This window comes from Stegodyphus dumicola, chromosome 1, assembly GCF_044657685.1.
Source record: "Stegodyphus dumicola isolate Sdum_Otavi_A_Nest chromosome 1, ASM4465768v1".
Lineage (NCBI taxonomy): Eukaryota > Metazoa > Arthropoda > Arachnida > Araneae > Eresidae > Stegodyphus > Stegodyphus dumicola.
This window is the reverse complement of record NC_140768.1, coordinates 207619357-207631831: the sequence shown is the minus strand read 5'-3', so window position 1 is coordinate 207631831 and position 12475 is coordinate 207619357. Positions and strand designations below refer to the sequence as shown.

The window sequence follows — 12475 nt, the reverse complement described above, 5'->3', positions numbered from 1 at the left end:
ACGCGTCAAATCCCATTGAACTCAATGGTAAATGACCCAATGTTTTGGTCACTACGCAGGGATCGCAGGTGCTTCAGAGCAGGGTACGGGAGAAACTTGTTTAGGGCGACTCCATCTTACTTCCTACCTCCATGGGTCAGAGCAGGGAGGTAGGAAAGGAAGGAGGGGCCAACCAGAGCTAGAAGTGAAGCACTTCTTTGAAGCTTGGGTCACCAGATGGGGTGTTCTTTGTTTACATTCAGAAGCTCGCTTGACACGGTTCTGATAGTATTTCGACAGACGGCAGTTCCATACAAATCGAAAAAGGGACACTTTCGCATGAAAGAAACATTCATAGTGTGATGGATAACAGAAATTTGTATAGTTTAGTGATATTTACGCAAAAGTCACATCTTGGTTATTTTTCGATAACTAACAACAGCGATTTTGATTATGAATTTGTTTTATAAAATTCTAAGCTGTTGAACTACAAAAATATAGATTTTAAGATAAATGTTATGCTTAAAAAATGAAAAATTTCTTACGGTACCTTTAAAATTGTATACGTCTTTCGATACCCTTGATAGAGTATTCGCTACTTTTATTTTATTTTCCAAATGCCAAAATGTTTTAAATAAAACAAATTTTTTTCACATCCATATATTATTATAACATGTACCTTTTAAAATTTTTTATAGGAGAGGCTTTAGTGCTGCTCATTTTAAACATATCGTTATAATTTTATATATCTTATTTGTAATTAGGCACATAGGTCAGATTAAGTTTTTAATAAATAGAGTAACGCATGCAAAGGCTATCTGCCTAAAGAGAGAGACGCCATCGTGGAGGAATTTTGAAGAAAAACTGACCTTTGAGTGGGTATTAGAAATAATAATTAAAATTTTCATTAAAATTCTTTCATATATATTTTTTATGTAAAACTTTCAGGTATATTCTAAATTAGTGTAAATTACTTTACACGAAAAATATAGTGAATGCACAGATATTAAAGATTTGCACATGCCGGAAATGAAAAATAGGAAATATGTATGGGTATTTATGCATGTGCTTCAAAAAGCATGTATCTGCCTTTGACAAAATACATAAATATTCATTAAATTATTTATAAATATATTTGAAATGAAGAATTTATTCACTTATAAATAACTGTAAAAGTACAGTGAAGAAATCTAATTATTAAATATATCTAATTTATAATGATTATAAATGTTATCTAAATATATAATAACCTTAATATCGAATTGTAAACATAAATTGAAATCCTGTTGACAAATACGTTATAAAACTATTTAAGCAAGAATTGTTCGTAGTGGAAAGCAATCTGTTAAAAGGTATTGTAAAGCAAATGCTATGAGATGCGCACTTAAGAACGTAATAAAGAGTTTTGGAATATGTATTGTTGAAATGAAGGGTAAAAAAAAATCTGATATGTATAATTAAAAGAATTATTCCCCTTACATTTTATAATAACTCAGTTACAAGTTTTAAATAATACTTAAAAAAAACTTATTTTATTCCCTTTCAGAAATGTTCAGAGAAAGTCAAGTACTATTTAAAGTATTTCGCTAATTCCTAATAATTCTCTAATTTAAAATGAACCGAATTGAGCATTAATTATGAATTGACTTACATTTTTCGATTTAAAAGATGCCTCGGAAGCCAAAAAATCATGTCATATTTAAGAAAGTATTTTAGGAAGAAGCTCTATAAATAGAAAAGAAATAATGCATAATTTTAATATTAATAATACAATAAACTTTGATCTTAATTTTTGTACCTTAACCGAATCAAATCGAATTACCTTCATTTTTTTTCTAATGTAATTAACGAAACCTGGTGAAAATATTTTATTCAAATTAAACCATTCTGAGAATACTGTCCTGTGTAGCATTTAATTCCTTTCAGAATAAAATGTTGTTTAAAAATATGTTGTTTTCATATACTTAGGACTCTGAAGTGTTGTAGAAAAAGAAAATATATACATTTATATGTATATTTACGATGTAATTACAAAATATTTACATCCGAACGCGTCAAATCCCATTGAACTCAATGGTAAATGACCCAATGTTTTGTTCACCACGTAGGGATCGCCGGTGCTTCAGAGCAGGGTACAGGGGAAACTTTCTTAGGGATACTCCATCTTACTTCCTACCTCCAGGGGTCAGAGGGGAAGGCTTATCAAAGCGGTTTTGTCCGAATGTTGATGAAAGGGACATTAGTTATTATTTCACTTAATTATAATAAATTAACTGAGTTTTATCAACAAGATAGTTTTAACGAAAATTTGCGTTACATCATTATACCGTGTTAATTAATATATATATATATTTTGCTTTTTATCTTCACAGATAAAGTTTCTTCCATTTACTTTCATAATTGTAAATTAGAGTTGTAATAAAGATATCACATTTTTTTAAAAAATTTTATTTTATTTTTGAGAACTGAACTTAATTACCAATAAAAAAAAGTCAATGTGCAAAAACATTAATTTCCTATGATTTATTACTGGGTTATTTAGATAGGTGTCAAAAGATTGTAACCTATTCGCAGAGATACATATTTTTTCATTTTGCCACTAGAGGGCAGTTCTGTATTTCACATTCGTATATCGACCAATTAGAACCCCACTACTTTCTGATTGGTTAGAATTCTTTCTTTTCTTCTCAGAAAACCCTAGCATATTTTGCCTCACTTTTGTTGAATCTGCGACTCCATTATGCCCAACAGAAATTGGTTTAAAATTTTAGTTTTTGCACTTAAATAATTTTGGCATGAAGCGAACTTCGGAAAACGGTAATACTACTACTAAGAAGAAAGTTCGTTTCGCTGATGAAGCTGGAAAGGATAATCAAATTGCTATAGATCCTCTACCACCTTATCATTTTCATTTGGGAAATGAAAAGTACGCCGTTGTTTCGGACTTTGGTGATGTGAGCCGCATTCATCTTAGTACAGATCTCTTGGCAATGGAAATTTAGTGCCTGCTAAGAAAGGAATCACACTGAAGCCTTTCGTCTGGCAATCTCTGGACTTTGATTCATCTAACATATTTTCTCGCTATGTTCAAATGGTCATACGAGATGCATAGATGCTTTCAAACTGTAGTCATTGAAGTGAAACTCCATATCTCAATGCAGTGTTATTTTCAACGCAAGGATTTCACACGGCAGTTTTCACCATCCGTATGCTTGCTTACTGAAAATGAGTGGGACAGACTAAAGAACTTACGCAATGAAATCACTTCTAACGTTATTACACTCAAATTTGGAAGAATGTTTCCAAAATTAATCTTAAAGGAAGCTGCAAAGCAAGCACCTTGTGCTAGTGATCTAACCGTTGATGATGTTGAAATTCTGTTAACAACTTCTATGATCGAACTACTCAAAAACTGCTTAGCTGAAATGATTGAAGAAGTTTTTGAATGTGATGGCTGTGCTGAAGGATATGAAAATCAGCTCGGTCTAACTGTGTCACCTTAACGTATGATTTAAGAATGCTTCGATATGCAGAACTAGCTTTATGTCGAATGGACTTAAAAACTGTAGCTGCTGATTTTGTGCAACAAAATATTCACATATCCAATTATATTAATGAATCTGTTGTAAAAAATCTGGACTTTGACGTACTGTTAAAAAATGCTAAAGAGTTGTATGTAGCCTCGGATCCTAATCCTTGGCGTTTGTAAGAAAGAATTGCTTAAATAAATGTTTTTTATTTTCCCATTATATGTCATTTTGTAATTTTTGCTTCACGTGAGAAGTTGATTTTTTGTCATAATCTGATTGCATGTAATAAACAAATGAGAGCTACCTTAAACAGAATATTTAAATGAGTAAATAAATAAATACACTGGGTTGTCATGAGTTTGCAAAATACATATAGATATCCAGAACATCCTTCCAGTTTCGGTGGAATTAATGCTTTGCATCGTGCATTAGAAGGATGTTATAGTTTTAAAGATATAAAGAACTGGCTAAAAACGAAAGATTCTTATACCTTGCACAAACTTTTGAAACGGAAGTTTCAAAGAAACAGAGTGATCGTTAGTGGTATAAACAAACAATTTCAGTCAGACTTGGTAGATATGCAAACTTTAGCTCAATATAACGACGGCTACAGGTATCTGTTAACGTGCATTGATATTTTATCAAAATATGCCTGGGCCATACCGTTGAAAGATAAGAAAGCCCAAACAATTGTGTCAGCTTTCAAAAAAATATTTTCTGAGCGAACTCCAAAGAAGCTTCAAACTGATGCTGGAAAAGAGTTTACAAATAAACTTTTCCAGGATTATTTAAAGAGAAAGAAAGTACATTTTTTTACCACACGTAACAATACAAAAGCGTCAGTTGTTGAACAGTTTAACAGAACCTTAAAAACGAAAATGTGGAAATATTTTACTGAAATGAATACTAACAGATACATTGATGTTATCTGCAAACTAGTGCATAGCTATAATAACACTTGGCATCACAGTATCATAATGGAACCAGCTTGCGTAAATGGTGCAAATCAAAAACAAGTATGGAATAATCTCTACGGAAATCTAACAGTAAGGAAAATATTAGATTCAGAGTTTAAAGTTGGAGATACTGTTCGTATCAGCAAGGAAAAGTTGATGTTTGAAAAAGGGTGTGAAAAAACTTTTACAAGAGAAATTTTTACTATACATCAGATTGTTCTCAGAGATCCTGTGGTTTATAAATTGAAAGATTTAGCAGAAGAAGTGATCAAAGGCACATTTTATAAACAAGAAATTCAAAAAATTACTGACTCAGGATATTATCCCGTAGAAAACGTTTTACAAAAGAGGAAAAGAAATGGGAAAATGGAATATTTTTTGAAATTTCAAGATTATGCAGATAAATTTAATGCTTGGGTCACCGACGTCAAATTCATATAAGTGTCGCAAAATCAGTTTTCAATATCATTCTCTAAGATGTCTTTCTATGTGACGCTAGTGAGTGATAGCTCTAAGCAATTCTTTCCCGAAAATAAAATTTCACATTTTACAACTCAGCTACCTTCTCCAGTACATTTAGCCACTGGAGAATTGGAACTGGCGCTAGTGGATTTATTATACCCGCATTCTTCGTATAATGTTAGGAAAGGTAGCAATTTATTCGGCTTTGACTTGGGAAATGGTAAACTCTTGGGTAGGCATGTTCCTCCAGGATGTTATGAAACTATGGCCGAACTTCTGAAAGCCATGACTTTAGCATCTCACAAAAATAAAATTGAGTTTCAGTACCATCCAGTGACAAAGAGAGTCAAAATCAAAACAGAAAATAAAGCTAAAGTTATCCTATACAAAGGAATTTCTGAATTACTAGGCTTCGAACCCGGCGAATACAAAGGCATTACAGAAAGCCCTTTTGTCGCTGATCCTTCATCATCCTTTCCACTCATGTATATTTATTGTGATTTGGTTGAGCGACAAATTGTAGGAGATATACAAGCCCCCCTCCTGAAAATCGTAAAAGTAGAAGGCAAAGATGGAGAGGTAGTAAATGCCCATTATGTTCGCCCTCATTATATGCCAGTTATTCGACAAGATTTTCAGACTATTGAATTAGCTCTCAGGTTGCACTCGAGAGATCTAGTTCCTTTTAAAAGAGGGAGAGTCATAGTCGTTTTTCATTTTAGAATGCGAAAAATATTATAAAATATATTGCATTTATACCCCAAAGTCATTTGTTAACAGGATATATTTGAAGAAGCATCATGCTCGTTCCATATACCTGTTGTCCAAAAAAGTTCGAAGATCATTACATCAATCAAATTGGCAGTGGTGCTCCTTATTATAAAGGAGTTTCGTTTCAGAAAGGTTATGGGATTGGTGGATGGTTTCGTAAAGCGTTTCGAACTGCACTGCCTTTTGTAATGAAAGGTGCCAAAGCAATTGGAAAAGAAGTATTGCGAACTGGAACAATGATTGCTAGTGACGTTTTAGCCAGTAAAAAATTATCGACATCTGCTGAAGAAAGAGCCAAAGAAGCGGGCAAGAATTTAGCAAGAAAAGCTATTAAAAAAGCAGATGGCATGCTGGGGCATGGTAAAATAAATAAAAGAAAGAGGACGCAAATGAAACATTTCATTCCTTCAAAAGCCAGAGCAAAGAAAAGACGTGACGTTTTTGATTTGTAACGATGGCATTTTTATTGAAAGATTCACCTGAATGTGCTAAATCGGAACTAAATTTATTCACTTTACTCCCTACGCAAACAGTCATAGAAAGAGGACAATGGGTACAGTTTCATCCGCTTTCAAATGCTTCCGATGGAGGTCCAATTGAATTTCATGTGTCTGGCACTGGAGAAGATTATTTAGATCTTTCCCAAACACAGCTTTTTCTCAAAGTGAAAGTTGTTATGAGTGATGGATCCTTATTGAAATAAGGAGAAAAAGTGGGGCCAGTAAATCTTTTCATGTATTCTTTATTCTCTCAGGTGGACGTGACTTTAAACGAAAGACTGATTTCTTCAAGCAACAATACTTACCCTTACCGCGCAATCCTTGAAAAACTGCTTAATCATAACTATGATGAGAAGACTTCACAGCTTTCTGCTGAGCTCTTTTTCAAAGACACTGGAAAAGCCATTATGTTCTGGTAAGCTGGAAAAATGAATGCCATTATGTAAGCTGGAAAAATGAACGTATTTGACCCTAGTGACCCGAATCCTAAAGAAGGGTTTACTAAACGAGCTGATTTTATCAAAAAGAGTGAAACAGTTGATATGATTGGAAGACTTCACGTTGATCTATTCCATCAAGAAAGACTGGTGCTCAATCTGGTAGATTTAAAATTGAAACTTATAAGAAGTAAACCGGAGTTCTGCTTAATGGGCGAAAACAGTTGCAAGATTCTTATCCAGCATGCTTCCCTTTTTGTGAGAAAGGTTTGTGTGAATCCAGCAGTGACGCTGGCTCACGCCAAAAGCCTTAAGAAAACAAGTGCGAAATACCCAATTAACAGAGTGTTGTGTAAAATGTATTCCATTCCTCAAGGTAATATGTCTTTTGTACAAGATAATATCTTCGCAGGTCAAATGCCTAAACGATTAGTTCTTGCTTTCGTGGATAATGACGCGCTCAACGGTACATATAAAAAGTCTTCTTTTGAGTTCAAACATTATCATATGAATTGATCACTAGCACAAGGTGCTTGTTTTGCAGCTTCCTTTAAGATTAAGTTTGGAAAAATTCTTCCAAATTTGAGTGTAATAACGTTAGAAGTGATTTCATTGCGTAAGTTCTTTAGTCTGTCCCACTCACTTTCAGTAAGCAAGAATACGGATGGTGAAAACTGCCATGTGAAATCCTTGTGTTGAAAATAACACTGCATTGAGATATGAAGCTTCTCTTCAATGGCTACAGTTGAAAGCATCAATGCATCTCATATGACCATTTGACCATAGCGAGAAAATATGTTAGATGAATCAAAGTCCAGAGATTGCCAGACGAAAGGCTTCAGTGTGATTCCTTTCTTAGCAGGCACTAAATTTCCATTGCCAAGAGATCTGTACTGTCTAAGATGAATGCGGATCACATCACCAAAGTCCGAAACAACGGCGTACTTTTCATTTCCCAAATGAAAATGATAAGGTGGTAGAGGATCTATAGCAATTTGATTATCCTTTCTAGCTTCATCAGCGAAACGAACTTTCTTCTTAGTAGTAGTATTACCGTTTTCCGAAGTTCTCTTCATGCCAAAATTATTTAAGTGAAAAAACTAAAATTTTAAAACCAATTTCTGTTGGGCATAATGGAGTCGCAGATTCAACAAAAGTGAGGCAAAATATGCTAGGGTTTTCTGAGAAGAAAAGAAAGAATTCTAACCAATCAGAAAGTAGTGGGGTTCTAATTGGTCGATATACGAATGTGAAATACAGAACTGCCCTCTAGTGGCAAAATGAAAAAATATGTATCTCTGCGAATAGGTTACAATCTTTTGACACCTATCTAAATAACCCAGTAATAAATCATAGGAAATTAATGTTTTTGCACATTGACTTTTTTTTTATTGGTAATTAAGTTCAGTTCTCAAAAATAAAATAAAATTTTTAAAAAAATGTGATATCTTTATTACAACTCTAATTTACAATTATGAAAGTAAATGGAAGAAACTTTATCTGTGAAGATAAAAAGCAAAATATATATATATATTAATTAACACGGTATAATGATGTAACGCAAATTTTCGTTAAAACTATCTTGTTGATAAAACTCAGTTAATTTATTGTAATTAAGTGAAATAATAACTAATGTCCCTTTCATCAACATTCGGGCAAAACCGCTTTGACAAGCCTTTCCCTCTGACCGTAGTAGACATGAAGGTGGGAAGGGAGAAGAAGCAGAACACTTGAAAGGGAGAGGGTGGGGTGTGGGATGAGAATGAGGAGTAGGGGGTGGGGAAGAGGAGCGCTTGGAATGAGGAAGGAGGGGGAGGGGAGGGTGGAGAAGTTGCGGAGCTTCTATTGTTCCAGAATCGGCCTTTACCCACTACTGATACAAATTGGATTAGCTTTTATTATTCCTTGTCAAAAGATAAATATCATCAATTAGGTCTTTTTTAAATAAGAGTAACCGCTTTGTTTGGGAATACATTTACATGTGAACAGTTGTTTCCGCAGTTGAAAATAAATAAATATACGAAAAGTACCAGACAACCGATAAATATATATATGTGATGAAGACATTTCCTGGTAGTTTTCTTCCAAGATTACAAATTTTATGAAAATCGAAATGCCAGGAGGTGTTGTGGTAAGAAATAAAGAAGCTTATAGTCATTTACATATAAATATGTATTTTTCTGTAAGTTTCAGAGGAAAATCTAATAAAGAAAAGAAAGAGAATAGGTTGTCATTATTTATTCGCAAGTTTTATCTCTCTTGGGTGATTTTCACATATTTCTTTATAGTTTAAGTTAAAAACACGTTATTTAACAGTTACTACAATATATTTCAATTATTTGAATAAATGTCAATCGTAAAATATTTATATTTAGCTGTCATTACGCTTGAATTACAAACTGTAACCAATAAAATTTTCTGGCAGATACCAGCTTTTACATTTCAGGCACAAAATAAGTATTAATTAATTTTTTCCCATCTTTTTTGTATGCATGTTTTGAAAAAAATACATAGTAAATTTTTTTTTAAATTTTGTTAACAAATTTGCTTTGTTAAAACAAAAAAAAAAAAAAAAAAAAAAAAAAAAAAAAAAAAAAAAACCCATTTTCCCCCTTTATTTCCTTTTTTTAATTGTGGCTTGTCAGCTACTTCAGAGCGTAAATTTGACCTGCTCGCAATTTGAGTCTGAAACCACTACTCTACCATGTGCAATGTTTTTGTTGCAATAATCACTAAATCTTAATGATCCGTGGTAAAAGTGCTAAGTACATGCGAAAGAAGCTGTAATGAAACTTTTTACAGTTTCTGAAAAGTGGATTATTTAGTTGATAGAACAAAGATCACTCTTTGTCATTCCTGAAATAATAGCCCTTAAAAGAAGTTCAAATTTAAACTAAGCATTACTTTTCGGGACTAATGGCGTATCGGTAAGGAAACAATTACAAATATGAAATCATGGGCTTTTGTCTTAGTATTTTATGTTCCAAACCAGTTGTATTAAGGGGACTCATACACCTTAAAATTCATAAGTTCTTCAAATATGTGACTGTTGCAAGAATCGGGATAACTTATTTATTTTAAAAGATATTACTTTCAACTTTTTACAGCTGACTACATAATATAGCTTTGTGAAATAGTAATCAGAAAGTTTGTGTTGCCACAAATATTTTTATAATTTAATCCGCTTTGTGACAACATTTTTCGTCAAGTTTCCACCTTGCGCGCACAGTTTAAAACATTCTGTTGCATAATTTAATTCCTTATTTAATATATAGCTTTTATAACATTTGGAAAATACTGTGAACCTAAAATTCTAAGAATGTCGTGTTAAATTTTTATTTTATTTGGAGTTGAGTTTATAAAATGTATTCTATTAAAAAAACTCTGTAATGTTTTTGTGCATAAATTTTTTTAATACTAAAATATTCATCAAATTTTTGGTTCACTTAGAAAATAGTGCCTATCTAAAGAATTCCATGAAATTTCAAGTACGTACCGTTAGCCATTTTTAAAATATCATGCGCGCAAAGTGGAAACGTGACGAAATATTTTGTCACAAAGCGGATTACATTACAAAAATATTTGTGGCAACACAAACTATCTAGTTACTAGTTTCTAAAGCAGCTATATTATGTAGTCAGCTGTAAAAATGGGGAAGTAATTGCTTTTAAAATAAATAAAATATCCCAATTCTTGCAACAGTCACATATTCGCAGATCATAAGGGGTTTAAGGTGTAACATGTGTATGACACGAGGCATGGAAATGATATGTTAAACTATGATAACCAAACCAAATCCACTGAAAACATAATTTACACTAAAAGTAAGTAGATTCTTTTGTATACAGCTGGAACATAATTATATAAATTTTGCAGACCGATGGACAAAATCATGCGTAATGATGAGAAGAATTTAACCTGGATGGCCAAGTAGTACGTCATATTATTGGTATTATCTGAGGACAGAAGAGAACTTCACAACAAAACGTCTGTTAGATGGAGATATAGTGATGATATGAAAAGCCTTGGTTACAAATGTGTTGTCTATAAATTTAAATTTAATGCAAAGAACTATTAATAAATGTTAGAAGAACACTTCATAGAGAAAGAACATTAAACCTGACCGATCTGCTGTTTTCAGCAGAATAGGGTATCATCACATTCCGTTTCCTCTACTGTGAACTAATGATGTAGCCATTATCAACCCAGATCTGTATACTGTATACTGTGAAAGTACCTGTACCTGTATACTGTGAAAGGTTTGTAGTAATGATGGCTCCAGTTACACACAATACAACTTTGTAAATGACATAAAACTTATAACGGCAAATTTGTCAAAAGCTTCGATATATATTTCAGAAAGTTGAAATCTGATTCCATGACTTTTCTTCTACGGATTTTATTTATTTATTTTAGCACATAATTTACCTACCGAAAAATAGAATTACGCCAATTTTAACACACATAGATAAATTTAAACTTTGTGAAGCATCAGAAAGATAGGAAATTCATCTAATTAAAAAGAGACTGGCTACCATATTCACAGAGACAATACATCTTACTTGGAATAATTTACTTCATTTGCGGGTACTGTTGGAGATCATTACACTGCTTATTTTTAAAATAAAGTAAAGGATTGCCTTCATCAAGATGGACAACGATAGAATAAATTCTAAATATGAAACGGTCACTTATGTTTTATTATTATTCTTGTGGTTTCAATTGTCGTTTGCTTTGTAGCTTGGGTTCTTGTAAAATAAATTAGTTCTCAGTTTTTATTTTGCTGCTAGTAGCATCGTATTACTCTTAACTTGTAACAGATGCTAAGGTTCTGCATTCAAGTAGCTGAATGTCAGATCATTATAAAGTGGCTTATTAGTGTAGCAAATACTTTGAACATTTTGAGAGTTTGGTTTTTGGTTTTATTTGAGTATGACAAAGCATACAAGAGCTATCTGCTTAAGAGGAGGAACACCTTCGTGGAGGACTTTCCAAGGAAACGTGCGGGGTAACCACGTCGTACATGAGGAAAACCACTAAAACGCCTATGTAGCCAGCCCGTTTGTCTGGATTCGAACCTAGATTTAAATACCAGTGAATTTACCGCTCGGCCACTAGTAGACGACATCTTATAAGTTGAATGTTTCATTTATATCATATATAATTGTTACGGTGAAACACCGAAATCTGGAGAATGTCGACTTTCACCAGTGAATGTCAACATTCACATAGTCTCTTGGTGTATGTCCGAAACATTTTCCAAATACTCTTATTTCTGACTTACACCGATCAATGTCGACATGACATTCTCCAATTTCGGTCTTTCACGGTAACATAATCATGACACACCCACAGAAACAGCTCCTAGTCCTGCTCATCTACTGCTTCTTGTCCAATAATATTAGAATGGAATAGAATTTTTAAAAGACTGTTGACAACTGACTTCTTTTACGCAGCACTTTAGGGATAATAAGGGTCAGTCAAGATCTTTGCAATGAAATGTGTTTTTTAAAAACAGATCTTTGCAATATTTAAGGGTGAATTAATCAAGATCTTTTCAGCGAACAAAAAATTTAATTTCGCATTGTTACGAAAAGATTGCAAAAAGTAAATAGTTCCCCTGACTTTTTTAATTTTAAAACATCATTCTATATTTAAAAAAAAAAATTGTAGAAATTCGAGAGCATATTATCTATAAATACACATTTGACTTTTTTATAGGACAAAGGTGAATAAAAAAATTAACCATTTGATTTTTGCCGTACTAATTAAGACGAAATTTGACAAAGAAATGCGAAACTCGAAAACTACCAATAATTCTTAGAATTAGAGATAAGATG

At 32.8% G+C, this 12475-nt stretch overlaps 1 protein-coding gene across 1 annotated transcript in view; it reads right to left on the bottom strand.

Annotated features, from left to right (window-relative positions):
• The window catches only part of LOC118205488 (uncharacterized), a 67584-nt gene extending 65365 nt beyond the window's left edge, over nucleotides 1-2219 (bottom strand). Inside the window, exon 1 of the mRNA XM_085806915.1 lies at nucleotides 2156-2219. Within this exon, the coding sequence (XP_085663041.1) occupies nucleotides 2156-2219 (64 nt within the window). The remainder of the gene's footprint in view (nucleotides 1-2155) is intronic.
• Between the last annotated feature and the right edge of the window lie 10256 nt (nucleotides 2220-12475).